General features: G+C 37.9%; 2 protein-coding genes and 1 long non-coding RNA gene across 3 annotated transcripts; 1 reads left to right on the plus strand and 2 right to left on the minus strand.

Moving 5' to 3' along the window:
• Window positions 1–403: 403 nt before the first annotated feature.
• On the minus strand, window positions 404–7,937 carry LOC146508564 (meprin A subunit beta-like). Its single transcript, XM_085177061.1, has 15 exons — window positions 7,836–7,937; window positions 7,618–7,722; window positions 7,265–7,283; window positions 7,122–7,160; window positions 6,982–7,007; window positions 6,794–6,878; window positions 6,313–6,430; window positions 4,438–4,616; window positions 3,920–4,138; window positions 3,049–3,210; window positions 2,320–2,550; window positions 1,746–2,198; window positions 1,483–1,656; window positions 1,221–1,326; window positions 404–1,012 (listed from the first exon to the last, which is right to left on the minus strand). The coding sequence occupies exons 2-15, from the start codon at window positions 7,684–7,686 to the stop codon at window positions 865–867; spliced, it is 2,028 nt and encodes a 675-aa protein (XP_085033187.1). The 5' UTR covers window positions 7,687–7,722; window positions 7,836–7,937; the 3' UTR covers window positions 404–864.
• Window positions 7,938–8,001: 64 nt separating this feature from the next.
• On the plus strand, window positions 8,002–17,753 carry LOC146508565 (uncharacterized). Its single transcript, XR_014876811.1, has 2 exons — window positions 8,002–11,616; window positions 11,733–17,753. It is a non-coding gene; the product is annotated as an uncharacterized LOC146508565 (long non-coding RNA).
• A 341-nt stretch (window positions 17,754–18,094) lies between these two features.
• On the minus strand, window positions 18,095–19,774 carry LOC146508566 (uncharacterized). Its single transcript, XM_085177077.1, has 4 exons — window positions 19,710–19,774; window positions 19,553–19,604; window positions 19,085–19,235; window positions 18,095–18,967 (listed from the first exon to the last, which is right to left on the minus strand). Exons 2-4 carry the CDS (start codon window positions 19,590–19,592, stop codon window positions 18,391–18,393), a joined length of 768 nt encoding a protein of 255 aa, XP_085033203.1. The 5' UTR covers window positions 19,593–19,604; window positions 19,710–19,774; the 3' UTR covers window positions 18,095–18,390.
• Window positions 19,775–21,426: the final 1,652 nt, after the last annotated feature.

Consider the following 21,426-nt stretch of genomic DNA (forward strand, 5'->3'; position numbering starts at 1 on the left):
AATTCAAGTAACACACACAAAAAAGAGGACCAAGAATGTTTTTGATTTAAAGGTTAGTTAATTTATGTTTTCTTAAACATCAGTAGACCAACAACCGAGAAAGCACACTGTGGCTAATCATTGTAGTATATTTTTCCTCACTATATTTTAAACACTTCAAGCTCATGTAGATTTCTTGTGATTGAAAATTGCGGTAAACAAAACTGTCATATGATTAAAGACTAATATTAGTCAAATGGAGTTTTAAACTTAGATATAGATAGATATTTTACATACTTCTCGTTTCACTTTTTGCTTGCTTTATTTAGTTCTTTTATTCTCTATATTGTGGAGAAAAACAATGTTAAGAGATATATTCTAAAACACTTCTTCAGCAGAGAATCAGAGAGGAGAAACACACAGATTTACTTGCTAGCAAGGGCAGCTCTCAGAACTCACACCCCAAGAGTGAGTCTCAGAGACTGGCCCTGAGGACTGCCCTGGTCTTTTATTTATACACTTCAGTGAGCGTTTGTTCCTTACATTGGAATGTGGAGGTGTACGTGTGTGTGTGTGTGTGTCCCCATAAATGACTTCCTTAAACCTGCTGGTCTGGAAAGTCCAACAGTTCATCTAAACAAAAGTACTTAGACTAAAACAGATATAACTACGTTAATCCTACCGTAAAACAATAAAACAAGGTACGACCTTTTCCCATGCTCCTAGGATGTGGGGGTGAACGCCAGAACACCCTGGAATGTTACAGACTTCCTAGGATGAGACATTCCTTCAATATGCCACCAACTATATACTTCTAAACACAAATGGTTACATGCAGTATTCTACCATATACAAACTTATATCATTAAAAGATTATACTGACTACTAAATACAATTTTCCATTGACAAACAAAAAACTAAAATATTGTTGCAAATGATTATTTTAAAAACAAAAACCACAATGAAATGTTTGAGAACATTGCAGTACCTGCCATCTGTTGTGTATGAGGTAGGAATTGAGGTGGTTGAGATCCTGTAAAAGTTAAAGCATTTTTGGAGTGAATTAAAACTTGTTAGAGTTTCACCTGCATTAACTTTTACATCTAGCAACGACACTTATTTTTGCAAGGTGCTCAAAAATGCATGAGAAAATCGCAGTATCTCTCATCATATGTCATATATATTGTTTCAAATGACATGTTGTATCTTCACATGAATTGTAATTTAATAATATGTCCTACTGTGATGAGCAGTTTCCTTTATCCTGGTCTCCAGGAGGATGTGTAATTTTTACTGTTCTTACTTGAGGACATGGCAGTGAACTTCCATTAACTAGAGGTGTGAGATCTATTGGAATAAAGAAATTAAAATAATCATAGAAAACTTCATTTTGATGTTGTGTGAAATGATTCAAATGTTTCATACATTTCTGTTGTAAAGGTTTCAAGTAATTGTACTTGAAACTTAAAATATAAGTTTAGGAATTAAATTATTTTAATTTGCCTTGTACACTGAAGATAAAAATGGCACTCCCTCCTTTGAGGTAATCTCTGGATTGGATGTCTTCCAAAGATGCAAAATTATATCTACCATACAGGTTATTAACATAGATGGTCTCATTGTTCTCATCAACAATTTGAGTTCCAACATCACGAGGTTTGCCCCAAGCAGGTACACCTGTTTATAGAAAGCATATGTAACATAGTGTTTAATAATTTAGTTAGTAGAATTTTTTTAAGCATTACTTCATGTTTCTGCAAACGTACCAGTGGTGGTGAGCAGATTTGGGTCAGTGGTGAGACTCGTTTGCCTTGACATTTGTAGCTGGATGTTGGGGTTCTGATCCACCATTTGGACAGTAAATTGCCTTTGTGGGCAAGGCCATTGCAGCTGGTCATCATAGACACCACAGACAAGTTGCACATATACTCCAAAATCTGTCTGGTGGAGATATAACGCTACCCGGTAAGCATAGCCCTCACTGGAATACTGGCGTGGGCTATATATCAGGGCCGGAGTATGAGTACTGTTCCAAAATCTCTCAAAATTATTAATCTGCCAGGTTCCATCTGGACACTCAAGCTCTGACAGATTGATGTCATCAATAGAGAAGCCGCCTGTAGAGTTTCCTGCTCCTTTACGAACCTCAAACTCCACCTGGAATTGCTTGGTGGCATTTAGAGGAACATGGTGGAGAGTCCAGCGAGATGTTGGTGGACCTGAAAGGAGAATTTTTGGAGTAATAGGTGAATGTGAGGTATGTCTTCATGACAAAATGTGAAACATTTATACTTTCTCTGGAGAAAATCATCATAAATTATCACGCAAATGATTCATTACCACTGATCTGTCCCATGAGGTAGCGAGTTCCTGTGGAGTCCCATTCATGTTGAAACTCTCTTATCCAGATGTTAAGTTCATCTGTCTGGCTCCCATTGTTGTAATAGTAGAACTGCAGACACTGGACACGACACTTCCTCTGGGGACTCATCCTCTTTGTCTCCAGCCAGGCTGAGTCTCCCTTCTGACCTGATTCTGTGCTAGCATACATGAAGTAACCTGCATCCTGACCTACAATGTTGTTCAAAATTATCTTACATCAGATCTTTAAGTCTTAAGTATCAAAAGTATTTATTATTATCTCTGGCAGCTTACTTTTTATGTTAGTAATGCTGAGGTGGAAAACTAAATTTTCCATTTAAAATGGTAAATGGCCTATATTTGTATAGCGCTTTTACTAGTCCCCTCTAGGGACCCCAAAGCGCTTTACACACCCAGTCATCCACCCATTCACACACACATTCACACACTGGTGGAGGCAGCTACAGTTGTAGCCACAGCTGCCCTGGGGCAGACTGACAGAAGCGAGGCTGCCATATCGCGCCATCGGCCCTTCTGGCCAACACCAGTAGGCGGTAGGTGAAGTGTTTTGCCCAAGGACACAACGACCGAGACTGTTCGAGCCAGGGCTCAAACTGGCAACCTTCCGATTACAAGGCGAACTCCCAACTCTCGAGCCACGATTGTAATAAAAACTGCAATAAAAAAAAGGAATATTTGAAACCTTACCTTGACCACCATTTCCACTGGGCAGATTGGTGTGGTCAGAGCTGGGACCACCATAAACACCAGTTACCATTTCCCAGCCATTGCCACTATTTGAACAGCGGTTCATTTGACACATGGTCCCATTAGTAAAGCCACAGTACATCTTAAAGGCAATGGATGAGTCTGTAGAGATTAATTAAAAGCGCAAGTTTTTTTTTTCCAAGGAAGATTGGAGGGAAAAGGCAAAATTGTCAACTCACAAAACTGTCATCTCAAGGGAGTGAATTGTTTTGACGTGAGCAATTTTCTACACACATTCAGCACTTTTAGGCTTAGTTAATTACTAACAATGAGCAACAGAAAGTTGATCTTTGGAGTACCCATGATATTGCTGAAATCGCAGCCTGACATATAGCAATCCCGGTATGTTGATTTTTGTATGAATTAAACAAATGGGGTGAGACTATTTGCTGATTATAAATTGGCCATAGGTGCGAATATGAGCATGGTTGTCTGTTTGTTTAAACCATTTTCAAATCATAATTGTGACTTGTTGAACTTTTCTTAAAACAAATAGACTTGATCATTGTGCCAGTTCAAAAAGTGATCATAACAGATATTTTGGAATTCAATAATATATCAATTTATGGCCTCATGAATATAAGTAAAAAACCCCAGTAAAGAGCCCTACTAAGTTTAAATGTGCATAGTAACTCTAAAAACAATGTAAAAACTATTTACAAATGTGAGTGTGAGAAAGAAAACGGGTCACGTGGTTACTTTCTATTGGTTAAGGGCACAATATTCTCATGGTGTTCTTAGTAACTTTAACCAGTAATCCTGGAGTATTCCTAAAACTGGATGCTGGTCCCCATAATCTTTAAGCACTTACTGCATTTGTAGAGTAGATTCAGCTCCTGAACATCTCTAGTACTCATTTCCACTCGTTGACCAATAAGATTCTGGAATTTGGGGTCTTTGGTGATAATTGTAGATCCATTGCCATTGGTGAAACCATCTTTGCCATAGTGCATCACGGACAAATAGTCATATGGGACTCCGTGGGTGGTGCTCTCATCACTGCTGACTATTCTAAAACTGTGCTTGTAAACTATAAAAATCATATATAAAAACCAAACATCAGATACAGAAAACAGATACTGAAAAGATTTTGATAATATGAGAGAAGGTCAAATCATAAAAAGAAATATTTTGTATACTCACTATAGTGATTTCATTGATTTTATGACTATCTCAAATTATTAAATAGTTATGATTTTATTTTAACCATTTCAGAGTGGTTATTACATTTATGCAGACTGCTTTATACAGCTTTAAGATAAGTATTTGAATAGAAATATCGAACAAAAACATTAACATTGTTATAATTAGTATAAGTGTTAACCAAACCTTCTAGGATGTTTTCAAAGTTAATCGTCACATAATCATCTCTGTCATATCTGGACTGTTCATGGTAGAAGCCAAGAGCATGAAGGAACTCATGTTCAACAATGGCAATGGAACCACAGCCTCTTCCAATGGAGAGTTCCTGCCCATTAGAAAATATTCGTCCAATGTATGACCAACATCTGAAATTAAAGGCAGAACACTGATGAATATTTGTCCTATAACTGGTTATGTATTCTGTAATTTATTTAGTTTAATCTATAAAATCAGAAAAGAAATAACAAAAACATAACCATTCTTAAAAATTTCACAGTATTCATCTTGTTCTTTTGCTAGAACTATATATTTTGATTTGATATACCTTTATTAGTCCCACAAGGGGAAATTTCATAAGGCTGGCGACCTATTGCACGCAATGGCGGCGCCATCTTACCCTCTGACCATACATACATTACACAAAACATCACATGGGGAAGACAGGTCAGAGAGGTATAACAATGGAAAATGCACCACATGAGGAAAGATAAGGAGAAAAAAATAACTCCCCCCAGACTGAGCTCCAACAGGGAGACCAGTTTGAGAACAGAAAAAAAAACACCTCTGCACATAGCACATGAAAAAAACTCTTAATACACCAAAGAAACACATGACAAGCAACAGGGGTGGGTAAAGGGTGAGAGACAGCCAATTTAGACAGTACATCCGGGCCTGCAGCCTGTGCGCTGGTCTCCTTGATCCACCGTCAGCATCGGAAGGGAATAAGCGTCGAAGGCGTTTGGAAAGGGAGGGGGGATGAGTGTGTGCATATCAGTGTATATGTATGTGTGTGCGTGTCCAGAGTTCAGCTGAGACAGTGTCCTTCGCCCTGCTAGGCTAAGTAAACAGTCTTCCAGCCAACCCAGGTGGCCTTGCATGAAATGGGAAGGAACAGTCTAAACAGTCGTTATCAGGGTGTTTTTGTTTGGCTCCAGCCTTGCGACCGCAGCTGGCGCTGAGAGGGTATCCACATAAAGTGATGGTGCTTCTTACTTTAGTGGGAACAGCTCATATGAATTTCAAAGCAGTTCTACAGTCCAACACTGGTCTCTCAATCTCCCATTGGAGAGCCGTGAGCTTCGCCATACTTGCGTTTTGTGATGTTGTCATTTCTTGTGCTCAAGGGGCCGATTCTGAGAACTCACGACAGTGTGCCTCCCCGAGATGTCATCCAATTTGCGTTCAGAGATGTTATTCCAAGCTAGCCCTCAAGATGTAATCCAGTCTGCAGTCAGAGATCTTATTCTGAGTATTCACAGCAGCCGTAGCCTTTTAGATTTTATCCGTGCTGCACTCAATGAGCCCATTTTGAGAAACTCACGCCTCTTCCCATCGTTTCAATCCCAGCGGGCAGCCTTGTGGGGGTTTGAACAGCCGGTTCCGCTTTCTTAATTCTTCGATAAGTCAGGGCCAAGCCAGCTCCGATCAGCCAGAACCCTGTTACCATGGTTCCAAATAGGTAGATATCTTCAGCACTCAGGCTCACCCAAGCCCAAACTTCTCGTTCAGAAAGGGGTGTCAATTGCATTTAGGGACCAGTTGATCCAATCCATAATTCCTCTTTTAGGTTTTAGAGAACAGACTGTGAGAGAATGTTCCAGGGAAAAGTAATACAAAAAACACGAGACTAGACAAGAACATAAGAGGCTAAGCAGGGAAGCTAAGGGAGAGGACGAGGAGAGGAGAAAAGTGCGACCGCCTTCGTCAAGAGCAAGAGCAGAAGTGTATATATATATATATTTAAAAACAAATTAAACTAAACTAAACAAACAAAAAGTCTAATTGAAAAATCAGCATAAATTTTATTTTTAAAAACAACAACAAAGAGCAGAAAAAACATACCCATTTAACTGTTTGACAGAAATGTAATAGTCCTCAGAGTCCCTTGGTTTGAAGTCAATGCATGATTTCAACCTGAATTGGTCAAATGCTCTCAGAATGACTCCTTTAGAATTAATGTCTACCATTGTTGTGTTATAGAGATTAAAAGAAAAGAAGAAGATATTTTTTAGACAACCAATAAAGTTCCATGCATTTTACTCTAAGGCTATAAAGCATGCAGCTATAAATTTATTTATTTATTTTTTCCAGTTTTAGCAAAGGCGTGGGTGGTTGCTTTGCAAAACTATTCCATTAAAGTAGCTCTGTTCACTCGCACATTCTGCTGTATTTTTTTCAATATGTGGCTTCTATGTGTCAAAAGCGTCAAGCTGACATGAAAAAAAAATGCATTTTCAGGTATGACATCACAAAGATGTTTTTCCATAGAAATAAAGAAATAAAGATTTATTTCAGGTGTATTTATAAGAAAATACATATTTACCAAGGTCATTATTTAAGAGGTAGGGGACTGGGGATGTCCACAGGATGTTTTCATTAATGATGGTACTCCTCTGCTTGCCTATAGGCTAAAGTGTAAGAAACATGTATATTGTGAAATAATGCAAAGTTAGTTTGCACACAGATGTTTTTAGAATAAATACATTTTTATCTTCGTACAAAAAAACTCACCTCCAAAATATCATCATGTAAAAATTCTAAGATAAAATTTAAAAAATTAGAAACAAGTCACTAATATTCAAGTACAGTTGCAGGAAGAACAAAAATCTCCTTATAAAAAGGTTTAGTTATAAGTAGATGTTGAACTTTACCCTTGTTTATTTCAGGAATGTCCTTTTCTTCACCAACATCTACAAAAACAGATGAGGCACTTTTGTATACAGTTTTTTTTAATATTTAAAAAAAAAATTTAATTTCATCAAATGATGTGGAAAATTAAAAAAATAGAACTTACCCACTATTTCTAGTCCATTCTGTAAAAATATCAATATAAAATTAAATTAAATGTACCATCATTTAACATACTGTATGTAGTACTGTGAATAAATGTTTTTTTTTTTTTCCATTTTAAGCTTTGATAGAAAATACACACTATACTTTTTGGTCAACATGCAAAATTAAAAAAAAAAATATTTTTGAAAAACCAAAATCATTGTTTTTAGCTGATATTTAATATTCAGTGTTATTGTTCAACAAACTTCATTACAAAACAAACCAGACAAATAATAAAAAAAAAATCTCTTTAAGTTCTCTTTGCATATTGATATTCATGATTTCTGAAATATTACTATGCAACTAATCACTTACTGGGTTTAAGGAGAATGCTTCAGAAATTGCCATGATCACAAAAATAAAAACACATTCTTTCATCCTCATGGTGCGTCTTTGATGAAACCTAAATCAATAGAGATTCTACCAAGAATGAGGAAAAGCAATCACAAAATTAAAAATATATATAAATATTAAAGATTTATATATATCAAACTTTATGTTTGTTCTTATAGAAATATGAAACCTGTCTTTACCTTGTGCCACTCTTGTCTCTTACTCATCTGCATGTGAAGTTGTGCCTGTGACAGGAGTGTTAGAACCAGTTTTATACCACTAAAGCTACGTGCTTGACACATCAGGGAGTCACGCATATTCTATCTAGATTTAGTCCTGCTTTAGCCCACATCATCATTTCCTGTTATCTGATGTCTGTGACATTAACAAATCATGAGTATTTGCATTACTTAAAGACATTCCACTTCACATCTAGTTTTTACCAGGAAAACATGAACAACAGTTGATAACAATAATAAACTCAACATTTGACTATGAACTTTTGTCTTTTACTCTTAGTGGAGAACATACTTTTTTTATGTGTGTAATTGATAGATGACCTAAGGTACTATATTATCTTTCATCTGTCTCTGCTGTGAAACAAATATTTTGTTGTGGGAGTTGGCTGTGGCTATGGATCTAAGTCGTCTACTTCATCAAATCTTCTGTTTTCTTTTATTTGTAAAAATGTTTAAAAAGAGGACTGATCAATGAAATCTCTCAACTTTGACTGTTTTCAGTTGTATAACAAGGCTTTGTCTGTCAGGCTTGGATGCTGCAATATTGTTCTATAATGGCCAACTCATTTCCCTGATGATGATACTTGAGTACAAAGTCTACAAAGATCTTTTCAGCTCCAGTTTTTGCTGACTTGTTGGGTGAAATGATCCATAGCAACTACAATGTACTTATATCCTCCATTACAAGCTTCCAGATCCAGATCCAGTGATTCTCTGTTCGACTTGTTTGGAGCTTTCTGTTCCAGGCAGCTAATGATCACCCAATAATCCATATCTCTTTGCATATGTGTTATTTATCATGCTGAGTGTCTGTTCTACTCTAAGATGACACTGTAGATTTTATGCGCTTGTGTTCTACATCCAGGGGCTTCCAGAATATTACATCTCCTGGAAGTCACAATATACCAGTCACTATATTCAAAAATGGTAGTTAATGAAATTAATTATCAATATAATCCATAGTTACTTGTTGTATTTAAAAGTTAAACTTTAAAGTGTTGATTTTAATTGTTACCATGACTTACTGCTATGATAAAGACTATTTAGCTTAGACAGTAGGACGTTATTTCAAGGATTTTCCAGGATTGCTTACTATCATAATGTCACCCTCCATTAAATCCAGGCTTGAAGGAAGATGGGGTATTACACTTGTTACGGAAGCTACAACAACAACAACAACAACACACTCTTGCTCCCAACTCTCAGTCTGATGCCTGGTCAGGAATCCCTTATCAATTTTCACCAACTCATTTTTCTGATTTGTTCTTCTTCAAGCATGGAAAATTAACAGGGTGTAAACAAGTAAGCAGTAAAAGTTAGAGCAATCAGAACACAAAATAACTTGTTAATTATAGTCTGACAAAGATAATACAAGAAGTTTCCTTGTATATTATGATAAAAGGATAAAACCATTTGCCACACACTGAGTAAGGACATGTTCAGCCTGGACAGTTGTTCTGTGAGGAAGCATTCAGAGAGCGGCTACTTTATCACAGTTCTGCTTTATAAAATTGAAATGTGTCTAAAAGACAATCAAACAATATTTTTTTACTGCCAGATTCTGACTAATCTATTACTGGCAAGTAATAGATTAGCAAAAACTGTTGGCAAAAATGGAAAAAAGAAAATTTCAACCAGTATTCTAACACTTTTCAGATTTAACCAAGGCACATTAATAACAGGGTTTTTTTTTTTCAAGAAGTTGTAATACAGATACAGGCCTGTGCCTACAAATGCCCTGCTGACTAATGTACTGTGACACGGTCTCCGTGCAGAAATGCAATGATAAACCAGAAATACTGGAAACCTCAACGTAAAGGGTACTTTTCTATTCTGTATGCATAAAGGCTTTTGCTTTGCTACATTATTGAGGACCCAAATGTGGTTCTAAACATTTGGAATCAGGACTCAAACATGTGCTTAGAAGTAAAGTATACATAGCTCTTAAAAAAGTGAACTTATATGTAACTGTGAATTTTCCCGAATACAAATAAAAATCCTTTGATTGTTTTTAATCAGATCGTGGCGATCGTGGCTCAAGAGTTGGGAGTTCGCCTTGTAATCGGAAGGTTGCCGGTTCGAGCCCCAGCTTGGACAGTCTCGGTCATTGTGTCCTTGGGCAAGACACTTCACCCGTTGCCTCCTGGTGGTGGTCAGAGGGTCCGGTGGCGCCAGTGTCTGGCAGCCTCGCCTCTGTCAGTGTGCCCCAGGGTGGCTGTGGCTACAATGTAGCTTGCCATCACCAGTGTGTGAATGTGTGTGTGAATGGGTGGATGACTGGTTGTGTAAAGCGCTTTGGGGTCCTTAGGGACTAGTAAAGCGCTCTACAAATACAGGCCATTACCATTACCATAATGTCAATGTCTAAAGTGTGAAACTTCCAGCTTTACTAACTGTGTGTAAAACTATACATCAAGTGAAAGTACACACGTGTGCAGACTACCAAAAATGAAAACCCATGTCTCCCCTTGGCAGCACACACTACTTTCTTAATGCCACGAAGCAAACACGGGGCTGGAAGGAATGAGCTGCACATAAAAAAAAAATCCAAAATCTTAAATATAATAATTGTGTATATATATATATATATATTTGTTTATTTATAAAACCTGCATACAACGGCAAAACCTTGTTTATATTAACATTTATTAACAGTCACATTTCACTTGTGAACCACTTCATTTGATGTTTTTACATTTCTAAACTTTATCACACAACCCTTTCGACAGTTAAGCCCCACGCCCCCGGTACCGGGGGCAAAAGCGATGCGATTGCGTTTAATCGGTTATAACATGGGGTCAGAAAATATAATCCCCAGCATGTGTAGTATCCACAGAAACCTCTGAATCTCATCTAAAATCTCATCTAAACCATTTCTACAACCACCAAACAAAGCGAAGACACTAAACAGTGAAAAGAGCAGTTACGTCACTTCGCAAAATTTTGGTAAACCAACATAATGGAGCCTCGTTATCACGGTGTCACGGCTAACTTAACAAACCACACCTGGTTTGAAAATAGAGATCTCACAGATTCCAAAACTGTAAATGTCATTGTCCTCTGCCCAAAATTCACCAAACCAGCCGCAAAAGAAGACTAAAAATGTGCTTCACCTTTGCAAAACATTATGATAAATGCTGTCTTACCTTTGTTGTTTTGTGTCCGTAAGATATATCCACAATGATATGATTATGCTTCCTGAATAACTACAATTCCCAGTGTACATTTGAAGCAGTTTTTGATAGGAAGGATGCCGTTTTGATACAAATTACATGGATTTGATTGGACGATGGCCAGGCCCCCCCCTTCTAGCACTACTTGTAAACCCCGCCTTACAATCTTTGATGAGTTTGATTGACATGAATGATGTGTTGTCAAAGTGATTCTATTTGATCATATGATTAAAAGGTGGGGTCAACAGTTCAAATCGGCCAGTAAATGCCAGAGTTACAGCCTTGCGTCATTCAAATTTGAGAATAAAGCAGATCCGCGTCTTTGCGCGCGGAACCCTTTGCGCACGGACAGACGATTAGCGAACTCCGTTGTCTTGATTTTTTACTGCTTTTATTGGCGTAATGGCAGCCAAAAGAAAATCATACCGTGCTGAAGAAGTGCTGGATATGATTTTGAATGATAGTGGGACACAGCTTTGTGTGGAAGATTCATCTTCAGACGATGAGGACCTCGTCGCTCCATTTCCTGAAAAAAGTGATTCGGAAATAGAGACACCGCTGCCTGAAAGGTATGTTCTGTTATGGAATATTCTAGTAACTGAATCCCGTGTATGAAAAAAAATGCTCTATGGATAAAGTTTGATGTTTGAAAATAGATTGATTTGATTTGATTTATTTATTTTAGTGAGGATGAAGACTATGAGCCCCGACGGCCCTTATCCTCTACATGGCGACACGCAGCTGCTCCTACACCCAAGCAGGCCAAAAAGGCGAAAACTGGAAAGGCTAAACGGAAATTCAAGAAAAATAGGTCCCCTGAGGTGGAAGAACTGTGGAAAAACAGTTTATAGTATATATTGTAGGGCCTGCAACGTCCCTCTGTGCCTCACATCAAAAAACAACTGCTTTAAAATGTGGCATGATGAGCATCAATAAATGATTTTTTTAAATATGTAGTGTAGCGTTGAAAATGTCACAGTTGTTTTTGTTCTTGTAATGTTTACAATATTGACATTTTGGAATTTGAATAAATGTTTTCCAGTTGGAGTCAAATGTAACCCTTTGTTATGGTGTTATTTGAATAGGGTGATGCATAAATAAGTGGATATTTTTTTGCAAAAATATTAAGAAACAAAGTGTTTTTAGCCATATAACTGAACTCACATAGTTTGTGTTATTCAGCTGTTGAAAGATTTCAACTTTCACAGATTGTGCCAGAATGTGCCAAACTGTGCCAAATTGTGCCAAATTGCAAAACGCCTGGCTATGACTCTACTAAAACCTCTGTAACTTTGCTCTACTTCATCACATCACCATGAATCTTTGGACATGTAATGTCCACATTTAGATTTATAATTTCCTGGAGTGAAATGTCTACCAGAGCATTTTTTCAGAGGTGTTATATGATATAAAACACTTTTAAAATTAGGCGAGGGAAAAAAAAAGTCAAAATTTTCAATGTTTGGGTCAGAATAACTTTGACACAGTAACATCTGCAGTAATATTTACAGTTCTGATGAAATCTCACAAGTGTTAGCTTTATTTTGATACCAAGATTGTATACACAGAGTTTGAAATTCCAGAGAAATACTCCATTTATTCTGAGCATGTCATTTTCGAGTAGGAAGCTCAGAAAAGCCCTTGGGGCTTAAGAGGTTAACACTAATGCACTCAGAATTCGCAGTAGCAGCTGCCATGACACCGTATAATAACAAAAACCAATGACGGGTGTGACATGTTAGAGCAAAGATAGGCATTGTTCTAGAACAGAAAGAACCCATCTGCAAACATACAAAGAGGCGACCAACTTTATTGGTTAACACAGAATAGATGTAATAGGTAAAGCCTTATTCTGGCTTTTGGTATAATTTTGAATAATAAAAAATAGAGGTAATGTTGATATGGTGAACTACCATCATTGCAAGCATTGAAATAAGTTTTTTTTTTCATTTGCTGCCATTTTATTTTGCCCGCACACACTCAGTACCAATAATCTCTGCCTATTTTCTGTGCATTCAAAATGATGTTCAAAAGAAATTATTATTATCCATTGACAAAATGTTTTACTTTGCAAATTTTAAATTTGCATCCTAAATATTGAGGATGTAGTTTGATTAAGTTTGAATAATATGAGAGGCAGGCATGTGGAAAAAGCTCAAATGTGTACCTATTGAAACAAACTGTGAAAATGTATGAGTTCAATTTCAAAGAGTGCATTTTCATTGTATATTTATATTTTAATTTAATTTAATTAACATTACAGCTTTATTCTTTGTAAATTTGATAAGTTTAACTTGTTGTACTTGTAATCATCTAACTTTGTACAGCAACATTTGTGTGCATCTTAACCTGACCTAACTGCAGTCCAGAAGTTTGAACCACTAAAAACATTATTTTATTTACATTTTACAATAACAACAAATTTGTATAACATTTAGTAAATAATGGTTTATTTGCTCAATAAAATTATTAAAAGGATAAAATAAGCTTTTATTAATAATTATTAATGGTCCAATAAAATAATGCTTCATATCAACATCATGTGCACTTATGGTGATGCAGTTTAACCTAGTTTTGTACCGAGAATTCTCAGTAGGAGCTATCATGACATGCAACAATGACAAAAGGCATGGCAAGACAATGACGTGCTATTTTCCATTCTGAAGAATAAGGAAAATGGGGGTTTTTTTGCAGTCAAACTACCAGCATTTACGCATTCTTTTGTTCATCACAGTCCCCAACAGTATCACCAGCAAAGCACTCCCACAAATCCTCACAGCCCCTCCTCAATGCTTCACTGTGGGAGCCATGCATGTAGAGACCATCCATTCACCTTTTCTGCATCCCACAAAGACATGGCGGGTGGAACTAAAGATCTCAAATTTGGACTGATCAGACCAAAGTGCACATTTCCACTGGTCTAATGTCCATTTCTTGAGTTTTTTGGCTCAAATAAATATCTTCTGCTTGTTACTTTTCCTTAGTAGTGGTTTCCTAGCAGCTGACCATAAAGGCCTGATTCACACAGTCTCCTCTGATCAGTTGATATAGAGATGTGTCTGCTACTAGAACTCTGTGTGGCATTTATCTGGGCACTGCTAACTTGTGATATCTGACACTGGTGACTCTGATGAATTTATCCTTAGCAGCAGAGGCGATTCCTGGTGTTCCTTTCCTCGGGTGGTCCTCATTGTGAGCCAGTTTCGTCGTAGTGCTGAATGATTCTTAGGACTGCACATGGGGACACATTCAAAGTTTTAGCAATTTTCTGGACTGACTGACCTTCAGTTCTTAAAGTAATGATGGACTGTTGTTTCTCGTTACTTAGCTGATTGGTTCTTACCATAATATGTATTCTAAGAGTTGTTAAATAGGGCTGTCAGCTGTGTACCAACCTGACTTCAGCAAAACACAATTGATGGTCCCAAATCCATTAAGAAGACAAGAAATTCCACAAATGAACCCTGACAAGGCAGAGCTGTAAAGTTGAAACCATATCAGGTGACTACATCATGAAGCTCATTGAGAGAAAGCCAAGGGTTTGCAGCAATGCCAAAAAAAGCAAAGGTTATCTACTTTGAGGAATATAAAATATAAAACATATTCATATTTATTTATCAATTTTTTCTTTGCTACAATTCATATAATTGATGTCATCAGTATGTATCTACAGTGTAGAAAGCAGTGAAAATAAAGAAAAAACATTGAATGAGAAGGTGTGTCCAAACTTTACCACTCGATGGCAGTGTAACCTTGTTTTAGGACAGAAAACCTTCATGTTTACAGTGTCACATGGGGCATTGTAGTTGCTAGGAAAAGCTTTTAATGTTGTTGTTTTTTTCTTTTATGATTGACAAATTGATATGACCTAAAAAGTAATATGTAACAATGTAACAAAAGTATTAGACTTGAAGGTTTGTTAAGGAAAATGACCAAGTATGCGGTATGTATTTGAATATTATATCTGTACATATCGAAGAATTTAAGCCTGTAGGAGTAGGAGTTATATTAAAAAAAAGGCAAATCAAGTAATTTCAACAAATAGAATGACAGTCATGTAGGAAAGTTGTACTATTGATATTCATACATATTCTGATTTTAATAGCAGAAAACAAATTATGAACAAACCATGAACAAATAAGATTTATTACCATATCATAACAGCTTTATTTATAAAGCAATTTAAAATAAAACCAGGGTTCACAAACTGCTGTACATACACAAATAGCATAACCACAATGAAATAAAAATAAGATAAGATAAAATAAAATAAATAAATAAATGAATAAAATCAAATAAAACATGTTAAAATAAATTGAGCCAACCCCTAAAAGAGAGCCAAAGGCTTCAGCATATAAATATGTTTTAAGAAGAGTTTTAAACTCAGAAAGAGTTTTCACAAATTACCTGTGGGGAGTCAACACCAACAGTCTGTAGAGCTTAGAGGACCGTGTCAATAGTTTTAAATAAGGCGTGAGGCTTACAGGAATTTGCCTGAATAATAGCAGCAAAATGTTTTCTCTTAACAGTTTTCTGATATGAATTCCAGTAAAACTGTAATATTTGGTATGAAAGCTGAAGTTTATCCTTCTTCCATTTACATTCAGCTCTCCTACACTTTCTTCTGACAGCACGGGTGGCTTCATTCAGAACTGAACCCTTCAGCTTAAAGGGGGCCACCGACTGTGTAAAACCATGAGCTGAGCTCTTCTGGATCATTACATATACAATCAGGAAAGCTGCTGTTCTGATTAAAAACAACAGAGAACTGACCAGCAGTGGATGGGTTAAAAATACCACCGCTCTGAGCAACAGCAGGAGGATTAACTTTAGTACAAGGAAGGGAAACCTCAAGACAGGCTTATGATCCAGCCATACAGCATCACAGACCTCTAAGTTAAAGACCGGTAAACTGCGAGTTAAAACAAGATCCCATATTTTTGTGTAGGCACAGACACAGGTTTGGCGAGTGTACGCTAAAAGAGAGTAAACTCTAGCACATAAAAAATAGCCTAAATAGCACAAAGAAACACAGCAGGAACAGAGCTAGATGGCAAGCCCAACACACTGGTGCCATCTTGGGCACAGGACCAAGATACTTGATAGCCATCACGTGGGAACGGCAAAGCTAGACTGTGTACAAAGGGAGGAAATTCAAGATAGAAAATGGGCCATACAATAAGACAACATCCTCTTGGGGCAAAGAAAACTAAAAGTCAGTGCTTTGAAATGTTCTGGTCAAAACCATGACCTGAAGGGTTCTGAACAAGCTGCCCATGTCAGGAAAACACCAGCATGGCAGAATTGAATGTGTTCCTCTAGGCTGGTGACTAGGACTGATCAATGTAAATGTTTAGTTGCACAAAGTGGTAAATCAAATATTTAAATAATTGATCATTGCCTAAATTATTTTTTTAAAAAAATCCATATTTAGTTAGTTTTCCTTAATATACTCTGAAAACTTGCAGAAAATGAAAAAAAAACCCCACAAAAACATATGAGGTTGTTTTATGATGTATTTATAGGGGACTCTGAAAACTTCCAGAGCTGTAACCAAACGTTTCCAGCAGAGGTACATTTGGAGGTTTAAACACTGGCATGGAAAATGTGAAAATGATGATATGTTGCATACAACAGTTTTCTCATGGCAATTTCAAATGATTCTAAATTCCAGGTACTAGGTGAAATTGTTATGTTACATTTTTCTTTCTTGTCAAGAACGTCTCTTCATAACAACACTGCTCTAAAGCATGGCCATATTCATATGATTGAGAAACAAACGCCATGACCTGAGATCATTTCTAATGATCCAATGACGTGCGATACTTATCTTATCACTTCTTGTCAATCAGAGAAGAAAAGGTCTAGTAACAACCTGTTATCTACATCAAAACAAAATCAGATCGCTGTTTGCTTTCGTGGTGTACAAGGCAAGATGTGTCTTGTTCGGGGGAAAAAAAGAAAAAAAGAACCTAGTGGACTGTGTTGTAGAGTTTAATGGGAGCAGATACCAGCAAAGGCTCCTTAACAATACCTTTTGGCCATTTTGACTGATAAGAGAATCTGAATAGTTCTTTTTGCTCCCCACACAAGTGCTAATGAGGTATAAAGACAGGCTGAAACACAAACATTTGTGATCAGATTTGCATTTCAAAAGTCTCACGGAGCTTTTACAGCAATTTGAGGAGCGTGTCTCTCATTGAATGCAATCCTTATCACTAACTGCATTTAGGGAAGAATGGATGCTAAGGATTTAGATTTATTTATGTAGGACAGACCTTTAGACATACAAGTAAATTACCCATTGAATCAGTCAAAAACAAAGCAGAGCAGTAGTAAATAATCAGGAAACAGATGTTTCGTGTGTGTTGTGTGTGCATGTGAATGCGTTGTTATTGTTATTGGACTCTGACCCTCCACGTTGGATGCTGGCACTGTCAGTAGGGGCAAGATAAGAGGGATAAGACCAGGCGTTATACAGTTACAACAACAGGATGATGCACAGTTTCAGGGTTTTGCGGGGGGTGGGGGGTTCAATAAATGCAAAATATGTCAAATTCCATGACAATGTAAAATCCTAAATTCTTTGAATCGAAGGGATTAACTTCTTAGTCTCTTGGATTACATTGGTAAGCTTTTTTTCAGTTTTGCTGTTGATATATGTAATGTGTAGTTTTAATGGCAAGCATTGAGAAGAACAAAAGTGCCTCTGGGAAAACTAGAAGCCGAAACTCTTGCAGAAGCCAGGACATGTTAAGACATTGGAGTCAAAATACTTTTTGCCTCCTGGGGGAAAAAAAAGAAAGAAAAAAAAAGCAAACACATGCATGAACAGACACACACACACACACGCACTACTGTTTCTTGTGACCTCGTGTGGTCCCTCGATCTATTTGTGCATCACTCAAACACATGGAAGAATTCACTGTTGTGTGCTTTCAGAACCACTTCTCATCATACTTTGTCATAGTTTGTGTTGAAACAAGATGTTTCATGATGCGATTTCTTTCTAGAGTTTCACTTTGTGTAAAAGAGAGAAGTCGATACAAAAGTTAGCCAGATGAATAATTTCCAGATTTTTGTATTTATTTCAGATAACTTAGTGAAATTACAAAAGGGTCACAGTTTCAAACGTCACAACACAATAAAAACTGAATATTTACATTTTTGATAAGTGCAGGGATTTGTTTTAATATGTTTGCACTTATCCATAAATAATGTGGTGGAGGGTGGGGTGCAAAGACTTTAATATTGTCAGATATTCAATTATTGTATTTCTTCAAAACAGAGGTAGACCAGCAAGTCCGGTATCTTTGAAAATGATATAGTAGATGGAGGGTGACTTAGTTTGTGTTGACAAAGGACTGGTAGAGGGACATGAGTTGGGCCTGGAGGTCTTGGGCATAGGGGTCGAGCTTTTCCTTAAGGTCTTCTGCATAAGGGGCAACCATTTGTTTCACCAGGTGCGCTCTGTGAGTGAGCTCTACATGGACTTTTTCAGTCATAGGGGCAACACGTTTTTGGAAGTCCCGCAGGTGCTGGTCCACTTTCTGCTTTAGGTCATCTGTGTAGGGACCCAGTTGAGACTGCAGATCCTTTACACTCTGCTCCAAGCTGGTCTTTAGCTCCTCACTCTTCTGCATCAGGGTGGTCCTTAGGGCTTCAGAGTCCAGGGAATCTGCATAAGTAACCAACTCTTGCTTGAGCTGCTCCACTCTCTGATGAACCTGGGTCTGCATGTTCTCAGTGTAGGGCTGGAGCTTCTCCTTGACTGTGTTTAGTTCCTGCGTGACACGTTCTCTCAACACATCAGCCTCTGTGGTAACTTTGGTGATCAGGTCCTGGGCTGCAGGCTGAAGCTGTTCCTGGAGGGTGACTGCATACTTGCTGGCTAAGTCAGCGCTTTCTGTCAGGCGGGCACTAGAGGACAGATAGTGATTGCCAGATCATCAGTGGCTTGAATGATCCCATAACAGTCACGAGGCATATGCTCATCATAGGGCCAGTCATGCTAGTGCAGTGTGTCAAAGAACTTACTTGACTTCTTGTCCAATTGGAGAGTTTCTTATCATCTGGAGTGTATCATCAGCTGTCTGTGTGGCCTTGGCAATGTAATCCCAGAAAACATCGGTCAGCACTTCCAACTGTGGCTTGGGAGCATCAGCATAGAAAAGGTTGGCATGGCAGCCTGTTGGATGGAAACACGCGTGGTGTGAGAACAGTACAGATGTTCAGTTAATTATTGCCATTAACTTTGAACTATAATCAGAAAGTCTTGATGCATGCTCAATCATCCAGGTAAGGAAATCACAAAAAGTTGATTGTGTTCATCTGGATGTAGCGTTTTCAGTGAGAAAAAGGGTTTGTCATTCATCCAAGTGACTTCTTTAGTCTCTGTGAGAAACTCATCCAACTGGCTGACACTTGGATTCTTTCAGTGAAAATGCTACGTCCAGATCAACAGAATCACGTTTTTGGGATATAATTAAGAAGCTTGAAAATTACCAGAGAGCGCTGCGACGACTAGTACCATAAACACCTTCATGACTGCAACTAGCTGAAAAACAATAACAGTCTGATTAAGTTTTAAGTAGTCTTAAAAAGGTCATAACTTTTAGATTTGCTTCTTAAAATGTTGCTTAAAACATAGTGAGATTCTCACCTGCTTTGGGCTTGTGTATCTCTTGAGGTTTAGTGTATGTGTGAGTGTGTTGGAACAGTGCTTCCGTGTATATATACTGATGTCAGATGACAGTAATAGTTAAGAGCACAAAGTCCAGAAGTCCTTGCCATGTTGTAACACCACTTTTTTCTGGTTACTATTGTGGTAGCACTTCTGGATTTTAGTATTCTCCTAATGTGAATACATTTATCACTCAACAATAAATCTTGTATTAGTTCTTCTCTCACCCCTCTCTATAAAGTCTCTAGGGTATCATCGGCTTATTAACTGCCCACATTGCTGTTCAGCACTACCAGCCTCTAGATAACTTCAGATAACTTTGGTATGCTAAGATTAGTGGACTTTGTATGAGGGTCAGTGTGACTTAAGTAGTATGAGATGCTTAAATGGTTTCTTAAATTGAAAACTGTGGTTTAAAAAGACCTCAAAATAATCATGTATAATAAGATTTTCTTTCACTTAGGGTACATACAGTGGGGCAAAAAAGTATTTAGTCAGCCACCGATTGTGCAAGTTCCCCCACTTAAAATGATGACAGAGGTCAGTAATTTGCACCAGAGGTACACTTCAACTGTGAGAGACAGAATGTGAAAAAAAAATCCATGAATTCACATGGTAGGATTTGTAAAGAATTTATTCGTAAATCAGGGTGGAAAATAAGTATTTGGTCAATAACAAAAATACAGCTCAATACTTTGTAACATAACCTTTGTTGGCAATAACAGAGGTCAAACGTTTACTATAGGTCTTTACCAGGTTTGCACACACAGTAGCTGGTATTTTGGCCCATTCCTCCATGCAGATCTTCTCAAGAGCAGTGATGTTTTGGGGCTGTCGCCGAGCAACACGGACTTTCAACTCCCGCCACAGATTTTCTATGGGGTTGAGGTCTGGAGACTGGCTAGGCCACTCCAGGACTTTCAAATGCTTCTTACGGAGCCACTCCTTTGTTGCCCGGGCGGTGTGTTTTGGATCATTGTCATGTTGGAAGACCCAGCCTCGTTTCATCTTCAAAGTTCTCACTGATGGAAGGAGGTTTTGGCTCAAAATCTCACGATACTTGGCCCCATTCATTCTGTCCTTAACACGGATCAGTCGTCCTGTCCCCTTGGCAGAAAAACAGCCCCATAGCATGATGTTTCCACCCCCATGCTTCACAGTAGGTATGGTGTTCTTGGGATGCAACTCAGTATTCTTCTTCCTCCAAACACGACGAGTTGAGTTTATACCAAAAAGTTCTACTTTGGTTTCATCTGACCACATGACATTCTCCCAATCCTCTGCTGTATCATCCATGTGCTCTCTGGCAAACTTCAGACGGGCCTGGACATGCACTGGCTTCAGCAGCGGAACACGTCTGGCACTGCGGGATTTGATTCCCTGCCGTTGTAGTGTGTTACTGATGGTGACCTTTGTTACTTTGGTCCCAGCTCTCTGCAGGTCATTCACCAGGTCCCCCCGTGTGGTTCTGGGATCTTTGCTCACCGTTCTCATGATCATTTTGACCCCACGGGATGAGATCTTGCGTGGAGCCCCAGATCGAGGGAGATTATCAGTGGTCTTGTATGTCTTCCATTTTCTGATGATTGCTCCCACAGTTAATTTTTTCACACCAAGCTGCTTGCCTATTGTAGATTCACTCTTCCCAGTCTGGTGCAGGTCTACAATTCTTTTCCTGGTGTCCTTCGAAAGCTCT

This window comes from Neolamprologus multifasciatus, chromosome 11, assembly GCF_963576455.1.
Source record: "Neolamprologus multifasciatus chromosome 11, fNeoMul1.2, whole genome shotgun sequence".
Classification (NCBI taxonomy): Eukaryota; Metazoa; Chordata; class Actinopteri; order Cichliformes; family Cichlidae; genus Neolamprologus; species Neolamprologus multifasciatus.